The sequence below is a fragment of the Accipiter gentilis genome, chromosome 1, assembly GCF_929443795.1.
Source record: "Accipiter gentilis chromosome 1, bAccGen1.1, whole genome shotgun sequence".
Lineage (NCBI taxonomy): Eukaryota > Metazoa > Chordata > Aves > Accipitriformes > Accipitridae > Astur > Astur gentilis.
This window is the reverse complement of record NC_064880.1, coordinates 27,163,711-27,186,660: the sequence shown is the minus strand read 5'-3', so window position 1 is coordinate 27,186,660 and position 22,950 is coordinate 27,163,711. Positions and strand designations below refer to the sequence as shown.

Sequence of the window (22,950 nt, the reverse complement as noted above, 5' to 3'; positions counted from 1 at the left end):
TGCTAGAATGCTTACATCTTTTCAACAGTACTTCTAGCCCTATTTTATTATATTTCACGTCTGAGTTCTCTGCTGTTTTTCAGGCTGTTGAAGGTGACCACATGGCTGTTGGGATACTAGGCATTAGTAATGTCCAGCCCTTACTGCTGCTTATCCAGTGGCTTCCAGAACTAGAATCACATGACCTGCAGATTTTCATCTCAAATTGGTTGAGGCGAATCTGTTGTATTAACAGACAGAGTCGTGCCACTTGTGTCAATGCGAACATGGTTATCCGTATCATTGAGACATTAAATTCCCATTCCGCGCTCCATTGTACTTGTGCAGAGAACCTGATTGCCCTTCTGGGCTCTTTGGGGAGCCAGTCAATGGGCTCAGAAGAACTGCTTCAACTAATACGGCTCCTGAGGACTGACGAACCAAAACGAGCTCACCCTTACGTTGTTCCAGTGATGCGAGCCATTCTAGCAATGGCCCGGAAGCAGGGCATGGCTAGTGCCTTGCAGTATTTCAACTTGTACCACAGCATGGCCGGAATTGCTGTTCCATCAATTCATAAGTGGCCAGGTTCTGCATTTTCTTTCAACGCTTGGCTCTGCCTTGACCAGGACCGGGTGGACCCTAGCACGACTAGCAAAAGTGGCAAGAGGAAGCAACTCTATAGGTACAGTTACTCTAACTACTTCAACAGCACAAATCTAGGTCATCTATTCCCTGCGGCATATGGTACCCTATGACATATGGTACTCTGCTTATTTTCATAGAATGTAATATTTAGTGCTTAGTTTGTGAAAGGGAGCAATTTCATCTGTCACCAGAGCCAGTCTGTGTTACAGAAATAAGCATGTAGTTTCTCAGTTATAATGCTTTCCTGTCTACAGTTTCAATATCCATAACTCCAAATTGTGTTAAGGTTCATAGCTTAAACAAACAAAGCAACTTAAAAAAACCAAAACCCAACCCCCCCATAACCCCACCCACAAATTGAACAGGCTTCCCACTGTTCTCTGTAGAGGTAATGAAATCTATTTTCTATATGAGAGCACAATGAAAAGGACACCTTCATTTGCTTAAATACTAGACATTGACATGGATGGTTCTTGGTATAGTAACATTCAGCAGCAAACAAAATGCAGAATGGGGGAATAGTAGTTAAAGCATCTCTCACTCCCTTCAGTCCATTTTACTGCACTGCAGTTTCAGGGGAAATGTTGAAGAATGCAATTCTAGTCATAACAGAATTAGTATTTTCCAAACCCCTGTGTCTTAAGAGTGTTACTTCTGTTTATTAATAACGATGGTGGCGGGTGGAGACTCCCTGGATTTCTGTAGCTACCCTGTGTATTTGTATAGCACAGCCCTGATGAAGGGTGCCACCTGATGAACTGCCACAATGCTGTTTCCAGAGTTTGCCAGTGTGTCCCACTAAAGATCTTAAGTAGACTGTAGTTCTAGAAAACTGGGGTGGAATTGCACTACAAAGTAAAAAAGCTGCGATTGGTTTTCAATGTGATGATATTATACCAATAACTGACTGGTTTTCTATCATTTGGTGTACAATTCTGAAGACCTTATTCTGGTTCTGGGAAGCTGAAACAGTAGTGTATTGAAATTAATACAAAAAGAGGAAACATTTAAAATTCCAGTTTCAGCTTGAAATGTTAAGCACACAACTGAATTAAAATCATTAAAATTTGATCTAGCTGCTATGTTTAACAGTGTTCAACAGATGTAAGCTGTCTTAGAATTGAGATTGTCTATAATATTAATGCTCTCTGTGTGTATTTATGTTCTATATTGATAGATGCACATATTTGATAGTACAGTAGTTAATGCATCCACTTGGAATAATGGTGCCTAAGGGTGTGTAGCAGGTTTTGGTAGCAGTTCACAATTTTATATAAATTTTTTTTGTACTGAAGTGCTTAAAAAAAGAAAGGTTTCTCAAGGCAAACCTGTGCTTGCAGGGCTTATTTATAGATAGCTGCTTACAGCTGTTTTTCTTCATTATATGAGTGAAATAAGATATCTAAGAATTACTACATTTACGTTTTGCACTAAGGTAAGGTTCTTGCTGATAGATTATCATGGATAAAAGAAATTATGGATGACCTTTATTGTCTCATCAAACAGTTCTAATGCAGTTTTGTCTATAAAATTAAAGATTGAACTTTCTGCATTTTCTAGATGAGTCATTCCATGTGCTGTTTTGGTCTTTAAAATAAATAAAATCTCTGTACGCAACGCTATGATGTGAAACAAGGGAAATGGAGAAAACTTAACTACTAACTGTAACAGTAATGTCACAAATCTGCATGCAATATTGACAGCTTTACCAGGGGCTGACAGACACAATTTAATTGATAGAAAACAGCACAGGTTGCAGACCAATCTCTTCTTTATTACAATATTGTAACTTCCAGACACTGCACCGGGCAGGACTTTGTAATAGAACCAGCTCAAGCTGTGTGGATCAAACTGAAGCATTACTTGTTGGGACCGAGGTTATGTTTTCTTGTAAAAGATGGTTGGCTACAAGCTGCTTTGAGAGCTTTGTGGATCACCTTTGGTCTGCATGTCCTGTGCCTTGGGGTCCCTTCCTTGAGGCAGTTCAAGGGTTTTTTGGAACAAGAGTAACAGTCAGTCAAGTAGTAAATAATGCACCAGTGACAGACGGCTTCAGTTGGTTCTCTCCTTAATGAATGTACTGTTAGGTGATTTCCGATGGTTCTGATGAAGTAAGTCCTTGATTGCATGTTTTGTTGTCTTTTTCTGTAGCTTTTTTACAGGAAGTGGTATGGGTTTTGAAGCATTTATTACATACTCTGGGGTATTGGTGGTTGCAGTTTGCACGAAGAGGGAATATGCAACAGTCATGCTGCCTGACCATTGTTTTTTTGACTCTCTTTGGGTAAGATCTGATACTGAAAAACACTTTGTTTAGTATAGTACTGTTAGCTCAGAAGTCAAAGTTTTTTGGTTTTGGTTTTTTTTTTGGTTGTTTTACAAATGGTCTATTTTATCATATTTAAATAATTAATTGCATAAGAACAGATTTTATCTCAGTTAATGCAAGCAATTTCCATGTAGATTAGTGGTTGATTGAGCTGAATTATGCCTATGTTATTAGGCATTTGTAATTGATAAGCTGGTTACAGCATTGTGCTTAGTTGTTTTTTTTTTAACGTGCAGATTTTTTATATTAAATTATAACAGGTGTAAGTGGCTGTGGTGCTATGTGAATAAAATGTGCTCCTGTGTTTCTGCCTTGCTCTTTTCTATTCCCATACTTAAGAAGTGATGTGCATTATCATGAAAGAGCTGTATCTCTTTCCCTTCAAAAACCTGTTTACATGTGAACTACTTAAAATGGAAGCAGCTGATAGGTGGTCTTATCTTCTTATTGATGCTTTGGATTTATTTTCTTAAGTGGTTTCTTCATCAGATTAGTTGAGATGAAGTTAAGTATTTCCATACAGTCATTTCACTGCTTTTTAATAATGACTTATGTTATATTGCTTAATCAGCACAACGTAACTATTGTTCACATGCCTGGAAAGAGGCCCTTTGGTCAGAGCCTTGTGTACATCTACGTTAATGGACAGCAGAAGGTCTCTGCCCCACTTCGATTCCCTGCCATGAATGAAGTAAGTTTCTTTCTGAGTCATACCCCTGTTGTGATAAGCTCTCGTAGAACAATGAGAATACAGTTGGCTTTTTTAATTTGGAAATTGTGTAAGAGTTTGAGAGAGCTTAGCCTATTGCTAATAATCTTCTGTTCAACTTTGGACAGTGTCCAGAGTATCAGTTTGGAGTATAACTAACCATTAATTATTGCTCGTTTAGTCATCGCAGTTTAAAAAAACAAAACAAAACAAACCCCTCCCCCCAGATTACCTTGATTAGATTGTAGTGTTTTCTTCAAAATAATTACCTGAGCATACTGACATAATTTCTGAGTAAATCATAATAAATCACAGCTCTGGCAGTAGGATTGGTGTGACAGTAGTCAGTGAGGAATATTCCCTGTTGCTTTCAACAGTAACTTTTAAACTTGTATTTTCTGTATATACGCTTAGTATGCTAATCTTATACCTGCTTTGTTAGCTGGATAAGCAGTTTACAAGCAGTTAATCAAACCATTTCGAGTGTGTACACGTTTAGCCTAAAAAAACCACACTAGCCATCAAAATGAGTATATATCATGTTTAGTTTTCTTTGTAAGTGTTGCCCATTCTTTTTGCAGAACAAATCCATTTTAAACTGGGCTACAGTACTGAACATTCTTCCCTCTTTTCTAAGTCCTAATTTGATATTTGTTAAATAAGTTGAGTAAACACTTAAATTGGACACAGTCATAGTAAAACCAGTATAACACTTAAAAAATGAGAGTAAATGTAATTTCCATTGTGAGATAAAACTGGATTTTGGCCCATCCATAGAATAAGCACTATAAATATCAACGTAGCTAAAAGTAGGGCAAGTAAGCTTCCCATGAGAGCATCTATTTGAGTAGAATAACTGATATGAGAAATGTACAGTAGCAGATATGCTGGGCTAGTTAGTATTTTGGAATATAATCCAGAAGAGGAGTGTTTACCAGGGTGTATGCAGCACCAACCTTCCTGGCTCTGCTCCTGCCAGAGGTCACACAACAGCTGAGGTGACCAAATTGCTCTTAATTGGAGAAAGGGCTCTCTCCACTGTTGTGGAAAGTGTATGCTCTTTTTTTTTGTCCTGCTGTGCTGGACTGCTTCTTTTCCAGGGCGTGCCAGAACTTGTTGCTCTTGGTTTAACTTGTGTAGTTCAGGTTTGCCAGAGATAGTCTTCAGGTTTACTTTGTAAACTGTGGAAAAAGAAGGTTACATTTACAGCATGTGTTCTGTTTTCTTTCTTCTATGTGTGACTCTCCAGTCTTTTACTTCTTGCTGCATTGGTTCAGCTGGTCAAAGAACAACAACTCCTCCTCCATCTCAGATACCAGATCCACCTTTTTCCTCCCCTATTATGCCCCATCGGACATCACTTGGGGGCATTCTCTCTACAGGAAGCTGGGGTGGGATGCTTGGAAAACCAGAGCTCATCACCAAGATGATCTCAGCAGGGACTCAAGACAGTGAATGGGGATGTCCGACATCTTTGGAGGGCCAACTTGGATCAGTTATCATCTTTCATGAAGCACTGCAACCTCCTCAGGTGAAAGCATTATATTTGGCAGGTAAGTGGTGATTGTACTGGTTTTAGTGGAATAAAAGGGATGAGTTATGGACAAGACCCCACTGAGCTTTGCTGTACACAGACACATAATGAAGAAGTTACAATCCAGAAGAATTGCAGAGGTGACCTAAGTGAGAGGGCCTTATAATAAATAAGCTTAAAATGGAATGACAGGTGGAAATTTTATTTAAAATGTTATGTTTGCATAAGCTCACCTACTTATAATATGTACAGACCTGCCAGAATCAAAATGTTAGGTAGTGTTTTCACTTGTAAGTTCTTAACTTTTACTGCTGTTTGCCTACATGTGAGTTTACAGTTGAGACTCTTTAAAGTATTGCCCTTGTTTTGGTAGGCTGCTTAAAGGTGATTTATGCTTGAGGATTTTTCCACAAGACTCAATTAATAATTAAGGGGTCATTTAAAAAAATATTCTGATAAGCTATGTCTTACAGCTTAAAGTACTAGAGTATTAAGTTCCATAGTGACTTGAGGTTGTTAGAGATTAGCATAAAAATACTTCCATCATTGACAGGAAGTATTTTGTATTACTAAACAAAACTATCTTGAAGATTACTCATTTTCTGGACATTTGGGCTTGATGACAGAGAGATTGGTGACAAATATGAGAGGTATTTGTAAAGACAGAAACATTGGAGCTGTTTGAATGTATAAAAAAATGCTTCTTTGTATAGTTTAGCTTTTTATCAAGAATGCATTTCTTTTTAAGCAGACCCTATAGAATGAATCATTTAAGTCATAGAGACTACTTCAAAGCATATCTCAAATAGGTATGGTGTTTGTTGTTGCAACAAAGTGTAGTAGCATAAAATTTGAGAAGGTCAGCATTAATATCCAGTGGAGTCTTAAATATATATGTTACAAATATATAATTTTATATATAATAACTTTTTTAATAGGTCCAAATTGTTTAACTCCATGGAAGTCTCAAGAGGCTGAAGTAGCAGATCTCCCCAGCAAGGTACTGCTTCATTATACACCAAAGGTATGAAACAAGACATAATTTCTCTTTGATTACACAGTGTACAGTACTTTCAGAATATGTTCTAGATGGTCTTTTTTTTTGCTTTGCCCATGCTGTTTCATAGAACAGATGAGCATGCCATCTTTACACTGTGATTATTATGGGAAGATAAGGAGCAGTGAGAGTTTTCTTAAACTGTAATCTTGTGCAGAGATAGTAGGTTTTCTTCTTGTTTGGCAAAAGGACAGAATTATCTTGTACTATTGTGAATGTCAAATCTAAGATAACTTATATGATGTTCCAGGGGTCTCACATTGTTTAAATACTTTAATATCAACACAGTGGCACTAACTTCCTGAAACATATTATGCATCATTCAGAAATCTTATGTGTTCAAGGATCTGTAACTTGTTTCCTAAATGATATTGTAGCCTCTTCATTTGTTTAACAGGCCTGCAGAAACCCAATTTGTCTTGACCTGTCTGCAAATCTTTTACATGGAAGACTAACTGGAAACAAAGTAGTGAACTGGGACATCAAGGTAAATGCATACTGAAGAAGCAGAACCTGATGTATATATTACAGTGGTTGTATAAGTTCACCTAACTTTTGGAATGCCAGAAGTTATTATCATAATGTAAATGACATTTAGCAGGTACAGCATGTTTTTGTAATGAGAATTAACGGGTTAACGCTGTAGCTGGAGTAGTATTACATTACATTTATTCAGAACTTAGAAGGACTACTGCTCTTAATGTCATAGTGCATTAAGATGTTCTGTGGTAGCTGACTACTCTTCACAATCTGTTCAGTGCATGTTATCTATTGAAAGCATTTTACCATCTAGGGGATTTTGTCATGGTTTTGTTGCAGTCTTAAACTCTGAATTAGATTAAGATTAGTAGGATTAAGTTAATTTGTGACTGTTGTGTTAGTCATATGAAAAAAATTATTGAATTGCAGACTAACTTCAGCAGAAGACAAGGTGTGGAGTTAAAATATTACAAGAATCTAGCATTTTTTAAAGAAGATAACTTATTCTAGTTATCTTATTTACTTTTGGTTTGGGGTTGGCAGGACTAGATGATCTCACTTCAAAAAGCCTCACTTCAAAGAAAACACCAAATATTCACTAAAGTGTTATACCTTACTCTGTCTCTGCTATACGCTAATTGTCCAATATTTTTTTCTTATTGTTGGATACATTGGGATATCTGATTCATATAGGCTATGCAAATCATCTTTGTTTAACTTTTGCTAGCAGTTACAGTCACAGTGCTACTACTTTATTAATATTGGAGCTTAAAATTTAACATTTTCTGGCTAAACCTGTTTCTAGTCTCCTGCTCAAACATTCTATTATAGCAAAACTGTCCTATATCTTGGTTTTTGTTTTGTTTTCTTAACCAACATATAGGATCCTTATGCCCTTCTGGTTAATCAGTTATTTTTTAGTCTCATGCCACTGACAGTTCAGATCTGACTTTGTACTATAGAATTAAAACTCAACACTGCCAACGAGATTTAGTGTTAGTGGTTTAGACTTTCTTGATGCTCCATGAACAGAATACCATTTAGGCAGGTTCTATGTCCATTAGATGTCTTCTGTGTAAAATAGCAAATGGTCTTCTACTTGGTAGTTCATGGAGAAGAGGAGGAAACCATGAAATGCACACCAGCTTAATAAATATCCTTGTGTACCTGTCTACTTATTTGTTCCCTGATCACTAACACATATTAATATAAAAAAATCAAAGTCAGGCTTAGCTCTGTGGATGAAGAGGTAATATTTGCAGCATCAGAGTTTGATCCAGAAACAGTGGCATAAATAAGGATTTACTTCTTTTAAATTTAAATAGTGTACATCCAATTCTGTTTAACAGGCAGAATCTTTGATTAAGGGCTCTTAGCTTTTCGTTAACAAACATTATGGGGTTTAGCACCCCCTTGAGGAGGACTAGAGTGAGGAAAAAACAGAAGAGCTGATCTGGAGCTCATGAGGAGATAGGTACAGTCTAGAAGGAGCTACAGTTACTGTGGTCATGTGGTTCAGACAAATTCTGGTTTTCAACTTTAAGTTGATTTCTGTTTCCAAAAACTGCAGGTCTGTGGTGCCTCTTGTTTTGCTCAACGAACATAGAAATATTCATCCATGAGAGAAATTTTGCAGATTTAAAAAACTTTCTTAATTTTGTTAAATTCACCTTAATAAGTTCACTAAAATTCACCTTTGTTAAATCCACCTGGCCTGGAAAGGGGGCATCATAAAGGCACATGGAGCAGAGTAACAATTGGAAAAGTAGAAAACGATGGAGAAGAAAAGGATCATTTTCTCCACTTCTCCCCAACATTTCTGACTGGGAAGGAAGAGTGATATCCCACATTATTAGACTGGCTTACAGGATGTTGGGGTTTTTTGGCTGTTAAAATTTTACTACACAACAGTTTTCATTGCACTAAGCTGGGCAATTGAATAAGTGTTTCTGGCTAGTTTGCTGAGACCCTGATTTTCTAAGTGGCATTGTGAATCACTTCTAGAAATCTTGTGATTTGAATATGTTATACCTTACCACAAGAAGCATTGTTTGAAGTATCATGCTATCGCTGCTTGTGAGGAGGGAGGAAAAGGGGGGCTTAGGAGACTTGAATTTTAAAAAGGGCTTAGAATTGAGGCGTGTGTAAAGTTACTTTAAAAAAATTTATCAGATTTTATTATTTTTTTAATTGCCTGAAGTTGAAATCTTGTAGGAATATGATTAAGGCACAGTTGTGTATAATCTTTTTTTACTGCTTGCTGCGAGTACCTTAGAAATCAGAAAAGTAGGTTTTTCCCGTTTTTCAACTATATTTAGCAGAAGATTCTTTCTAAGATTTGTATCCTTCAATTTCCCATGTTTATTTGAGGAGAGGAGGAAGGAAATGTAAAAATGCACTTTCAAAGCAAGAGCTGAGAAGAAGGCATGTGTGTAATTGCTGTGTCTAAAATTCGGGCAGCTCTTTTAAACACAGTGTTTTAAACTAGTTTCAAAGTGATGTGTAAAACATCCTGATTAATTTGTGATTACATAAGGTTCGTTGTATTTGGAGTACATTTCTATTATGTAGTTTAGGGGATTTTATTTGTGGTGATGATGTTCTTCCTTTTTCCTCTTGATTTAGGATATGATCAACTGTATTGGTGGAGTAAATGTGCTGTTTCCATTGCTGGAGCAGATCAGTTTTCTTGGTGGACAGATGCCTGAGAAGTCTGAAGGGGAAACTCTACCTCCAGAACTAGTTACTCCTGTAGAGGAAGACTGGGTGGTATTGTCATCCACAAAGGCATCAGGTCAGAAAGTACAGTTGAACTGAAATAATTTTTCAGCTTGATTTTAAAAGTCTTCCTATGAGTGACAGAAAGCTGTTTTACTATGTGCTGGCTTTTCCAGACTACTTATGTAAAGCTGAAAGGCTCTCTTGCTGTTCCTAGATATCTGATGCGGATACCGAATACCAAGAGTTCAGCACTATCTAAAATTGACTTAGTAACATATTTCAAATATAGCTGCATTTAATAGCATTATTTTTCTTTTCATTATTTACTATTACATTAGTGTCAAAGTATGCAGTTGTTAAATTTCTATTCTGAAAAGTTTGTTCTGATTATTTTAAGAAATTGTTTGATGCAAAGCCTGCTAATATACATGGGAGGAGCTTTCTACAACTTGAGTGCTGGGTCAGCCACATGAAGACTTTGCAGCATCAGAACAGTACTGTTTAGCCTTTACCCAAACTTTTATTTTCTTAAGAAAACATTCAGGCTGCTACCTCTTCCACACACAGTCAGATTTTAGTATTAAAATTTGGAAAAAAAAAAAAAGGAAGGGAAGCTTTTAAGACTAGATTTTTAAAAAGTGTGCTAATAATGAGAATAAACTTTGGTCTTAATGGAAACTGCTCGGAAATCAGACCTTACAAGGGAAAACAGCATTTTTTTTGTTTCAAATATGGAATGGTAGAGTAAAGCAGAAAACCCCCTCAAGTATCTTTTTATCTCTCTCAATTTTTTGGGTATCGTGGCTAGAAAGTGTCAGTTTGCAACTAGAGGAAGAATAACTGCAGCATATATAAAAGATTGTAACTGAGAAGTTTGTCTGTAACCTACAGCCAGATGGATGAAGCAACTGAAGTCAGGACTGGGGTCAATTTTATTCTGAAGAAGCATGGAATGATAATGACTCTGCACAGGAAAAAATCTAAAGACAGCCTACAGCTAGGGACCAAACAAAAAAGGAGTTGAGAAGTTCAGGAAATAGTGAGGAATACAGACACTTGATTTTACTTCTTCCCCCCTACTTTTATGCAGTGGTCCAACAATAAACCATGAGGCTTTTGCTGCTGCTGTTCTGTTTTGCAGAAGCACGCCTGGAGAAGAACATTGTTGCAACTTTTATCTTGATGATAAAACACTTCATTCAGAGACACCATGTAAATCAAGAAAATCTCATTCACTCCCATGGAGTTGCCACACTAGGAGCCTTGTTACAGAAGGTGAGCAAATTTGAGAAACATCCTTTAGTAATGAATGTTGTGGATGAGGTCCTGATTACTTTGAAACATTCTTAGTTTGGCCAGGTTGGCAAAGGTCTTTAAAGGTCTCCTTAGTACATGCTTTTCTTTTCTCATGTTTCTGAAAACAAAGATGTGAGGAGTTGGTCTTGATCTGCAAAGCGAAATACCATGTTTTGTCTTTTTTTCATGTTCTGTTTTTTTGTTATAGATACTGTGTTGTATGATCATTCAAACTAGACTGTTTCTTGTATTGCGTCAATGGAAGCAGACATTGGTGTAGAATATAAAAGAATCTCAGAATCTGATTTAGAAAAAAAAATGGAGTTTAGTAGGATATTCAGTATTTTGTGTGCTAACACTTGTTATTTTGAAAGGTGCCAAGCAACTTAATGGATGTGAATGTACTGATGGCTGTACAGTTGTTGATAGAACAAGTCTCAGTAGAAAAGAACATGCAGCTTTTGCAACAGATGTATCAACACTTACTTTTTGACTTCAGTATCTGGAACAGTGGGGACTTCCCCTTCAGAATTGGTGAGCTGGTGGACTTGGGCAACTGTGCAAAGACACAGTACTCTTCACGTGACATAAACCTTTATCTAGGTTCTAATAGAAAACTTTATATTGTAGGGCATATACAATATCTTTCTACAATCATCAAAGACAGCAGAAGACTCTTCAGAAAGAAATATGGTGTGCAGTTTCTTCTAGACACACTCAGGATTTATTATGGGTATGAGTTTTACCTCTTCTAACTCCTCATCTATTGTATGTGGCTGTTGTGTTGTTGTTTTTCCCCCATCATCCTAGTGAGAAAATTAATAAATAAAACTGCAGGTTGTCTTTTGGAGGTTGATTTAATTTTCAAAATAGCATTGATTTTTTTTTTTTTTCCATTTGACTTGATGCTTTTCCTTTAATTTTTATGATAGGATTATATAAAATTTGTGTCAATGATACTAGAAATGCTTGGAAAAGTCATTAAAATTACAAAATTGAAGGACTTGTTATCAACAATGCAAATTAAGTCATAGATCATTACCATTATGAACGGAGAGGGTGTTTATCATTTTAAGTTCTTTTATATCCTTGTAGAATTTGAAGTAGGACTTTTTTAGGAATTTAAATTTTAGCTTTCAGTCTTGGTGATTTATATCTGCTTATGAATATAGTTATGTCATTAAGGAACATTGGCTAGAGACCTTGCTCTTCATTTTAAGGGGTGGGAGGGGGGAACCTGAAATCCTGACCTCTATCCAGATCAGTACAAGTCTACATTTCAGGGCTTTTATAGACTTGGTAAGTCTGATCTACTATTGCTGATTACTATTCAGTTGCCTTATTTCAGTAAAAATTGATAGCTTGTGCCATGATGTCAGTAGATGAAAAATTGCAAAACTAGCACAATCAAATTGATATTAATGAGTCACAAAGAACTTCCTCCAGGTTGGTTTTCCTGTCTGTTGGTGTATAGGAGTGGCTGTAAAGACAGTGATTTGGCTCCTGATGACCTGAGAACAATACGGACATCCCTCTATGGACTTATCAAATATTTCCTGAGCAAAGGTGGAACACATGAAGAAATACAGAGCATCGTAGGATACATAGCTGCCACCAGTGAAGAGGAGCAGGTATCCAATATGGCATAAATTAATACTTTAAACCATAGATGTTTTGGTTTTGCTTCTTGGTGTTTAGAAAGCTTGTGTCTTGTGTGATTAAAAGAGGGGGGAACAAAAAAGAAAAAGACTACAAGCAAAGTGTTACTTGATGCGTGGTTCTGTTTAGATGTAGCTTAGGCAGGTTATAGAAGAACTTGGCAAAGTGTTGTGCAGGCGGCCATATTTTTACTGTTTATTTTTTTTCCCCTGAAGAGGGCAGAAAGCACATGATGTGCAATACTGCCATTAGAAAAGTTCTTTTAGTTTACAAAACCAAATGGATTGGACTTCCAACTGATCAGAAGTTGTAATGATGTGGTTTCTATTTTGTAGACATCAACAGAACTTCAACTTGCTTTGTAGCTCTAATTACAGTTTGATAAGGTGTTCTGTATATAGAAAGAATATATTAAAAATCTAATGTTAAATGCAGTAATATTGAGCAGACAAAATGTCTATTTTGTAACAAGCAAGGGTAAAATTTAAAAGCCAAGAAAATTTTCCCGAAACAGAACATGAAGTCTGAATGAACTGTGGATTAATTTAGTTGTCTTAATTTTGTAGCTCTGTGGAATCCTGGATGTTCTCTTCAGTCTACTTCATTCCAGCCCAACCCCAGACCAGCTTTTTTTATTGCTTTTTGAACCAGGGAACGCTGATATTCTTTATGCTCTGTTATTGCATCAAAGATACTCTGACAGGCTTAGAGAACTTGTATTCAAGGTAATGAATTGAATTACATGTTCTTAAATTAATCAGTTGAACATGAAATTGTATTTTTTCAATGATCTGACTGCAGAAGTGTATGCAATTGCAAAGATACTAATGATCCAAGTTTTAATTTTTTCTTGTCTTTTCTGTTAGCTAGATGTTATTGTTTACTACCATAGTCATAACTGAATTAGTGTTCTCTTGAAGTGAAGTATTGGGATCTTAAAAAAAAAAAAAGTCTATGTTGTTTGAGTTGGCTTACAAAGTCAACTTTAAAACCAGTGGACTGGCATGTTATATCATACACAATTAAGTTTAAGAGGTCTGGGTGCTCCCTTGTGTTTATTTTGCATTTCTGTGTACTTTTTCTTGCAGATTGTAGAAGAGATGCTGAAATGTACTAAAGTTTATGAACGTAGTAAGCACCGTATGAGACTCAGAGAAGTGGGATACTCCGGACTGGGGCTCCTTCTGAATGAATCACCAGTTGCTGTTTCTCTTATTAAAAACCTTCTTAACCAAGTTCTGTATGCAGGTAAATGGCAAGTGTTGTGTCTACCATTAGCAAACTCCTGCTGCTCAGAGGCAAACATATTTGTTTTTTTGTTCAGGAAAACCAGAGCTGTTCTATTCAAAGTTCCCATTAGTCTCGGCTAACGTTTTCTTAGTTCCCTGAAGTTCATTCCCTTTACTACCCCTGGATGCGAAGATGACCTCCAAGGCAATTTTTAATATTTAGCTATTACATTCTCTTGAATGATATTGTTTGTGTTGTTTTTCTTTCTCCCCTACAGATCCTGCCGTGAATTATAAAGATCTCATAGCTGTAGTGCATCTGGCTCATAGATCAGATATAAACGTGAGAGTGGTTATCTGTAGAAAGGTAAGTTGTCGTCTTTAAAACTGGAGTGTTGTCCTTTAAGCCCATAAGCTGTACAGCATGATATCTTATTTATTTGAGAGGCAGCGATGGTATTTGTTGCTACTGCCTTCTTTAGCAATGATTTATGTTAAAAATGAAGCCTATCTGTCACTTAATGTATTCAAATCCTTTTAAAAAAACAAAATAAAAAGTAAAGCCTCTATAATGATTCTTAAATAGCTTGTATTTTCTACAGGTTAGAAACAGTAGACTCCTTGAATTACTGAGTTTTCTCAAAGGATGCTTAAGACTATGATGAAAGTTTTGTTTGTATTCTTAATATGTTATTTTGATAGAACATATTATGGTTCAAAAGAGTGGTTGTGGACGCAGGGAAGAGATAGGGAAGAAGCAGTGACTTTTTCCTATACTGAGCTCTTTCTGGCTTATATCACTGGAATTAGTAGTACTTAATGTAGCTGTGAGGCAGTGTATTGTCTGTTACGGTTTCTCAAAGTGAAAAAAGTGAAATGATAATGTACACTATTGGTAAGCTATTAATACTGCAGCTTTCTTAATTTTATCTATTTAATAGTTTCTACATATTTTCTGCTCTAGATTTTCTTTTTTTGTAGTCTAGTAGCTGAGTAGGATTGTTGTGATAACAGGCTTTTGCACGAATTGTTGCAGAAGAGTGGCTGAAATGTGAGGACTTACTGATATGCTTTGATAGCTTTTTTTCTTCCTTACTCCTGAGAATTTTTTCTTTTCTCCGCCCCGCACCCTCCCCCCCCCCCAATATATTTCTAATGAGAACAATGGTTTTGTGGCTTGTTTGCTTATTATTAACCAATTGTGGCTCTTTTACAACGTTCAAAGAGAAAAAAAAAAAAAAAAAAGGCAAAAAAGTTGTAACACTGTAAAACGTCCAATTGAAAAGCTAGAATGAATGCAGTTACAAGCTAAAATTAATGTGTAGGTATGGGATATCTTCTCCTGTCCTTAGGTTTTGCACCTTTTGCAATCCCAATTGGATGCAGCACAACAGATTTCTCAGCAGCTGGGCTGGCAGGACACTTTGATTAGACTATTCCTGAAAGAAAACTCAGAGGTCCAGATTGGCTTTAAAGAGAACAGAGCTGATTCCTCAAGGGAAGAGGAAAAAAAGGGTCCTGCTGAAGAGCTTCAGAAACATCAAACTGATAAGACAGAGGGAGACAAAACTGTCAGCTTTGGATCTGTTAATGGTCTGTTTGATCAGTGGAGTTTAGAAGACAACAAATCCCTGGATGTCCCTGCCCATTTCTCTGTTATGCCGCTGGAAGATGCATCCACAGCAGAGATGTCTTTTAGGTCAGAGGACCGAGAAGAATTGTGGCACAGTAATCCTTCACATTTGAGTTTAGATCTTTCCAGTGTTGACTCTTATGAATTGGCTGACATTGTGAATCAGATGACAGATAGCCAGCCCAGCACACCGTCACCTATAGAGAACACAAAACCATTCTCTGGGCAGACTGACAAAGAGCTGGGCGTTATAAATGATGTAGGCTTCACGGCTGATCTTTCTTTATTGGAAAACCAAGGAGTAAGTAATTCATTCTTTATGTGGTTAATTTTTCCAAATGTCTGCAATTCCTTTTTTTGTTTGTTTTAATCATCTCCCTGACGGATAACTATTGTCCTCCACCCCCCCCTTTCTAGCAGAAATGCAAACAATATAGCTCTTTTATAGTGGGTAGGGGTACTTCCTTTTCTAATGTGTCGTCTTTTTTGGTTGTCTAGATGGAATAGCTTTGATGTTAAAAAAAAAAAAACACCCCACCCCCAACCCAAACAAAAAAACAAACAAAAAAACCCCCAAAAACCAAAAAAACCCAAAAAATCTCCCACAAATAAACAAAGAAAAACCTCTACAAACTCACCACCCTCCCTTCTATATTTCAACATCCTTTATCTTCCAGAGGCAGCATGGAGCAGACTTGCTGTGGAAAAAATCAAGGGTAGCTAAAGGTCAGACTGAAATAATGATGTAGAAGTCAACTTAGTATGTATTACACCATACAAGCAAGCCACAGTCTCTTATATTTGCATTTTCAGGTATTTAGCAATTGGATTTTAGACTTCAGAGTTTTCAAAAATGCTGAAACATGCAAGCATAGGGACTGTGATGAACGAGAAATGTTTCAAAGGTTTTCTGAACTAGAAGGGCTGTAAATACTTGTCTTCTTTTGTAGGGTGGTGATAATGAACTCATACAGTTACTTACAGACATCTTACTGTGTATAATGTGGAAAGGCATTGAAAAATCTGATGATGGTGCTTGGATTGAGAGAGGACAGGTGTTTTCTGCACTGACCAAACTGGGGGTATCTAATGAGTTGCTGCGACCTTCTGATGAAATAAAACTCAAGTGAGTGTACAGTTCAAGGGCAGGTTCTTTCATCCCTTTTGAGAAAAACAGAGAAAGCAAGGGGCATTAACGAAGCTGGGAAGGGGTGGGTGTTTTCCAACAAGGTGTACTTTTCTTTCCTCTTTCTTCGCATACTGTTAGAAGTATATTCCACTAACTATTTAGTAGTGTCATGTGACCATAAGATTTTGAAACGGTATCGCTGACTTCGTGAGCTTCTCAGAATCTTTTACCTCATCGGCTTATTGAGAAGATGGCAGTTATGTCACTGCAGACTAAGAGATTCAATTAAATACCTAATTGGATTTTTTTAAAGCCACTTACACTTAGAACATGTAATAATTACTTTGGGGTTTTGTTTTCCATGCAGCTTACTGGAGAAGATGTTAGAATGGTCTGTTACTGATAACAGAGATTCAAAAGCTCTCCCTACACATGCTGAAAATGCCTTCAAGCTCTTGCTAATTGTACAAGATTTCCTGCAGGCAGAAGGACTAGTTAATTCAAATTTATGGACAGAAAAGGTACAGTAACTGCATAATGGAAGTAATTTATATAGGCTGAAGTAGTAATGAAAAAGCTGTCGGCTTGGATGCTGTCATCCCTTCTAGGTATATGTTTCTAAACTATAGAGTAAGGGTTCATAGTGGAATGGATTACATTGCCCCTTAATAAGTAAAAAAGTGTGAATACTTACTACAGGGAATATAGTTAATTCAGCAAATTAAATAGGCCTCTAAGTCATACTCTATTAAAAATCCAGGTCTTTTTAGACTGGAGAAATATTTAGAAGATGTAGGAGCTAATGAAACAATATGAGTTGTAGCATAAGCAGATTTTGCACCGTTTATCAGCATGTATGACTCATTTTGTGTGTCCTGAATAAAAGACCAGCCAAAATGCTGCTCTCAAGTTGCAAGCTGAGAAATGTCACTTCTGGGCTTTGACCTATATTGGAGTTTCAACATGACTTTGTGTATATATATGCAAATAGCTCGATTTTATGTATTAGAGTTAGAAATATGAGGTCTGAGGAAGAAAATGACTAGCAGACGCAGTAAGTAGTAAGGTAAAGAAGCTTTCTGTCCCCTGGCTGTTTCTCCTGTCTTGTTGACATATATGTTGTAGACACCCATAATTGGCCTCAATGTTTATGTAATTTCTGGCAGTGGTCTTGCTTCCTTTGCTGTCTGAGTTGTCATTGCTTTTCCATTTTTCAAGGCTAAAAGGCAGAGGTATTTTATGGAAACCATCATTATATCATGATAAATCCTTAAAAAAATCAGGTTTTTAAGGCTACTTTTTGGGGGGGGTGAAGGGGAAGTGTAACCTTAAGAGTCATCAACACAGTAATTCCTAAGCTGTTCTCCAAAATGCCTGCTTGTAAGTAAACATAGCTTAATCTTAAAGCTTTTAACTGTTTGTTTTTAAAGTCTCCTCTTGGTAAAAGCTTTGCTGTCTGTTGTGATCTAGCTTTTGTGAAATCTAATTAGAAATGAGATCTGAACTTTGGAACAGTGAGAGTTGTGCTTATTGCCAACTCTGAATTCAACATAACCATACTTTCATAAATTATTTTCCACTGTGCCTGGGGAGAATTTAAAGCACCGTAATATTCTAGGCAGGACAGCTTTCAGTCTGCCACAGAAGCATTCATGTGATTCTGGAGCATAACAAAAGAATGATTTTATATTTGAGTAATTTATTAGGGAATGTATCAAGGTATATTAGTTTTAAGCAAACATGTCTGGATAGTGAAATGTGCCATTTGCCTTCTAAATACCTACCTTTCACAAGGTTTGTATCACTTCTAGTATCAGAATACTGACAGAAAGGAGTACCTCCTAATTATTTATTTTTTTTAATTTATTTTTTAAAAGACATTAATAGTTGTTAGGAAGTTTCAAGCATTTCACTAAATCAGATATTCATGAAAGAAGCCTTGTTTTCCTTCTCGGGGCACTGTGCATATTGCTGTTGCTGGTAAATTATACTAGTGTTACACTTAAATCATTTAAAATACAAAGCAAAAGAATGAAATAAAATCGTATATATACTGAACCCAGAAATTGCAAGTTGGTTTGGTATCTGTGCTATTACTAATAGTGTCTTTTCAGTCATAGTAATCTTGCTCATGGAGTCTCTAACTTTTCTAAGGAAGTGGCATTTATGGGAGTTAAATTTCAGGAAAAACATAAGCATATATACTATATGCTGGTTTGGGCTTTATTCAGGGGAGATATGTGAGTTAACATACTGGGCTAGATAGTTGGTTTTGGGTTGTGGTTTTTTTTTTTTTGTAGTCAGGAATTGTTTCAAATTACTGGTTTAACTGCAGTGTTCTGGGATAATTTTCTGGGTTTGGGTAAGTTAGAAGTGTGAACTCAGCCACCTCTTCAGCTCTTTGAAATTATTGTGTCTCCAGCTGCAGTAGCTGTTAATTTTATTTCATGCAAATCTTCTGTTTTTACAATAGCTCTTGGAAGAGCTAGTGACTCTGATGGATAGCCTGTCAGTCTGGTACTCTGCTGGCCTAGAAGCAATCAGACTTTCACAGGTGCAAGTCCAGTTGCTCCTTGGATTCATTGCACAAGATAACTTACAGGTTTGTTGCGAATTCCTGCAAGTGGTACTGTGTTTTAAGTGTATGTTTGATGTAACTGTTGTGGTTTACAGGGGAGCTGCTCATACCAGTGAGCAGACTGATGGCAGTCCTTCATCCTTCTATAGGGAAGATGTTTTATTGGTTCTTACCATTTGCAAATTTACTTTAGAGTCCTACCAATGTGCACCTTCTGAGCATGAGAAAGAGGTAGAGGGCAAGCTGTTTGAAGATGGGACTATGTAGGCACTAGTGGCACTAAGATAGTCATTCTGATCATGATTTTTCGTTTCTACCATAAAATACGCTTATTAGCAGTTTCAGGTTTACATACATTAAGTGCACATGAACCTGGACTGTTCTGCAAATGAACATCTGGAACAAAGTTAGCAAAGCTGTGCCTGGAATATGAGCCCTTCAGTAAAGCCAGGATCCTTAGTATAGGTATGTGATTGTCTTAATGCAGCTGTTTGACTTTGGGGTTTTAGCTGACTCAGGTTTGGTCATCACAGGATAAGTGATCAGTGCCCATGTTTGATGCTGTGTGCCTTCAGGCTACCTTGGATGCAGCCAGAATATGTACATACTCCTGTGCTAAAAAGATAGGTGCTCAAAATTACTATTTTGAGGATTGCATTCATTTTTTTGTTGTTTGTGTAGGTCTGTGCTATGGCAGCAGCCAAACTAAACACCCTCCTTCAGACCAAAGTAATTGAGAGCCAGCCTGAAGCATGCTATCTCTTGGGGAAGCTGGAAGGCATCTTGAGTAAATCAATTGAAGAGAAGACAGAAACTTACTCATTTTTGATTCCCCTTGTTCGGACATTGGTATCCAAGATTTATGAACTTCTCTTCATGAATCTGCATCTCCCTTCATTGCCTCCCACCAATGGCAGCCCGTCTTTCTTTGAGGACTTTCAAGAATACTGCAGCTCTGATGAGTGGCAAATTTATATTGACAAATATGTAAGTAGTAGATTCTTCTTGTATCATTTTCCTCCTCTTTTTAGCCATGAAAGCAGAGGAACTCATTCAGAAATGACATTGTGCTTTTTGTTTTGGTGTAACTAGATTATTCCAAATATGAAGCAATATGAAGAGAATTCATTCAGACATGATCATGAGCAGATGGCACTTTATTGGAAAGATTGTTACGAAGCATTTATGGTGAACATGCATAGGCGAGACCGGGAGAGAGGAGAAAGTAAGCTTAAATTTCAGGTAAGGTTTTAAGAGAGTGCAAGTTTCTCTTAGAAGAACTATCTCAGGAGTTGCCTTCTAAAAGATGGAGAAACTGAAATCCAGGATGATCCAATTCAAGTTGCTTGCAGGCAGGTTGATTGTTTTAACGTTTTATGGGTGGTGTGACTATATACACTTGTAGGATATGCTTTTTAATTCTATTCTTTCTGTTTAAGAGTTTATCTGTAAACAGTTATTTCAGGACAGTAGGCCTTCCTCATAATACAGCAACCTAGAGTTATGCTCAGCTATAAGCTGCGTTTTCTTTTACTCTGATTTATGTTTTGAATTAGTAAAACCTCTTCTCCATTATGGAATGAGTCAATGTGGTTTGTTTTTTTGTTTGATTGGTTTTTTTAACCCTACTTCAATATAGTGAAAACATTTGAAACAGTGAACAGTTCCTATTTAATGTGTGGAGAAATTGTTTCTGAACTGACCTTTCTGTATAAGGTCCAGACTCAGTTTAAGCGTTAGAATTAACTAGCAATCGCAGCAAATATAGCTAAGTTACATTTCTCTTGTTTTCCCTTTGTCTTCTGAATAAGGATCCTTGTAGTAAGTCTTTTTTATTCAAGTAGCTAAAGGAAGAATACAATAAGTCACATTATAGAACACCAGAATCTAAAGAAAAATCCTACCTATTATAATGGGATTTCCATTACTGACTACTTTTCTGATGATGAAAAATTGCTTTCATATGGATTCAGCACTGATAATGCTTTCTTCACATCTTTAAGGTGAAGTTTGGTGCCATTTCTTCCAGTACTGAGCTTTTAAAAAATTCTCTTATAAGCATTACCTTAAATTTTCAGAAGTTTTTACTGCTAAACTTTTTTTGTTCCTTCTTAATTTATGAGAATTCTTGCAAGCTACAAAACTGTGTTTTCAAAGGTCAGAGTTATATTAGTGCTAGATATTTTATTTAATGGTCTTACAGGAGCATTTTGTGGAACCATTCAGCAGAAAGGCTCGGCAAGAAAACCTGCGGTACAACAGTATGCTAAAGCAACTTAATAGTCAACACACAGCTACCCTGAGACAGTGGAAAGCAGCCCAGCTTTACTTGCTCTCTGAACGTGGTCCTTGGTCTGAAATGTAAGAGTGAAGTTTTAAAATCAAACCGTATATGACACTTAAAAGGAATTTGCTCACATGGCTGACTGTTTCAGATGGTTAGAACCTTGTCAAATTGACTCTGATAACTATTCTTGAGTTGTGAAGTTAATATTGAATGCATCTTTTGTAAAGTTTTCTGCATTTAATTATCAAAATGCAGAGTTTGAAGTATAATGCTGAGCTGGTTACCTGGATATTAGATTTTCTTGCCAAGTGACAAATAAAAATTAGTTATCAATGAAGTGATTGCAAAAACTTTTTGCAAGATCCCATGGATTGGTTCTGTTGAAAAAGAGAGAATAGAATAGACTTGACAGTAAAGACATTGAGTTTTTATGCATGAAGCTGATTTCAATTTAAAAGAATACATTTTGCCTCTCAGCTTTTGGGGAAGTTCTGGATGAAGATTTTTTTTTTTTTTGGTCTTTTAATTGTCATTAACTGAAAGTGTAAACAATTTGATGTATTTCAGTAGAAAATAAATAGTGTTTACAAAGTGGTTTAGGATGATTAGAGCTGCAATATGAAATTTAGAATGAAAGTGCAGTTTATTGCTTTTATGTTTTAAAATGTTCAGGTGGATGACCAGTATTTTTCTAAGTATGTACTCTTTTGTAACCAGTTCATTCACGTAGGTCTTTGCCTTCTTTTGACTGTTTTTATGAATATTCTTGTTTTCCTAGGAAACAGCATCCTATTCACTGGAAACTTTCAAATGTGGAAAATTTTTCACGTATGAGACTAAAACTAGTGCAGAATTACAACTTCAACTCTCATCAGGATGCTAGTGACCTGAGAGATAATTTAGGTGAACTTGTATTTGTATTTCACTTGGGATTCTTCAGTCTTTAGTGAAGAAATATACACACTGTACTCTTCGTATTGAAGAATCAGTGTATTGTAGATACTTAAATCTTGATTTTTCATTTCCTCTATAGTAAAATGTATAACGAGTGGTGCTTTGACCTGAAACAGCATCTTCCTACTGAGTAGAATACATTTGCCCTTCTTCATTGAAATGTGTATTTTTTTTTGCAAAAAAACCCCCCAAAAACCCAAAATTAAAGAACTCCTTTGTTTTAAAATAGGCAGTCACATAGCTTTCTTCCATAAGATTATTTTTTCAAGAAAAGGAAACAATGAGATCAGAGTAAGCAGAGAGTATTTGTTTAAAACTTGTTAGAGCTTATGGTTAAAATACGTAGATATGGAGCACCTTCTTTCAGAAGTGTGCCAAACAGCTGAGTTGGTGGTATAAACTGTTTTTTAATTTAGGTGTACTGGATATTAAGACTCAAACCAAAAAAATAACACTCCTATAAACCTAAGTAAGCAAAAAACCAAATGCAGTGTATTTCCGTGGAATCTGGAATCACTTTAACAGTGTCTGGGCAGAACACTGCAAAATATTTTATTGGAAGCGTCCACATCAGAATTCAGTATAAAATTTTCTAAAGTGTTTATGTCTTCCCTTTATACTGTTATGATTTGACATGTATTTCAGTGTAGTTCAGGGAGTATTATTAGTCTTCTGCTTGCCTCCAAAAGTATTTAAGAAGTCTGGTTGTGTATTACTCAGTTAAAACC

General features: G+C 36.4%; 1 protein-coding gene across 7 annotated transcripts in view; it reads left to right on the top strand.

Moving 5' to 3' along the window:
- The window catches only part of NBEAL1 (neurobeachin like 1), a 91,604-nt gene that overhangs the window by 41,796 nt on the left and 26,858 nt on the right, over positions 1-22,950 (top strand). For all 7 annotated transcript variants that reach the window (XR_007505951.1, XM_049799564.1, XM_049799591.1 and 4 more), the window contains 22 exons: positions 84-664; positions 2,779-2,911; positions 3,528-3,647; positions 4,915-5,218; positions 6,138-6,223; positions 6,654-6,743; positions 9,362-9,530; positions 10,599-10,732; positions 11,128-11,287; positions 11,384-11,486; positions 12,228-12,384; positions 12,979-13,137; positions 13,501-13,660; positions 13,920-14,008; positions 14,994-15,575; positions 16,225-16,400; positions 16,771-16,924; positions 18,877-19,005; positions 19,663-19,968; positions 20,074-20,223; positions 21,185-21,342; positions 22,047-22,171. Coding sequence is in view for 6 of the 7 variants with exons in the window: in XM_049799564.1 (XP_049655521.1) it covers positions 84-664; positions 2,779-2,911; positions 3,528-3,647; positions 4,915-5,218; positions 6,138-6,223; positions 6,654-6,743; positions 9,362-9,530; positions 10,599-10,732; positions 11,128-11,287; positions 11,384-11,486; positions 12,228-12,384; positions 12,979-13,137; positions 13,501-13,660; positions 13,920-14,008; positions 14,994-15,575; positions 16,225-16,400; positions 16,771-16,924; positions 18,877-19,005; positions 19,663-19,968; positions 20,074-20,223; positions 21,185-21,342; positions 22,047-22,171 (4,225 nt within the window). In the remaining variant the exon portion in view is untranslated. The remainder of the gene's footprint in view (positions 1-83; positions 665-2,778; positions 2,912-3,527; positions 3,648-4,914; positions 5,219-6,137; positions 6,224-6,653; positions 6,744-9,361; positions 9,531-10,598; positions 10,733-11,127; positions 11,288-11,383; positions 11,487-12,227; positions 12,385-12,978; positions 13,138-13,500; positions 13,661-13,919; positions 14,009-14,993; positions 15,576-16,224; positions 16,401-16,770; positions 16,925-18,876; positions 19,006-19,662; positions 19,969-20,073; positions 20,224-21,184; positions 21,343-22,046; positions 22,172-22,950) is intronic.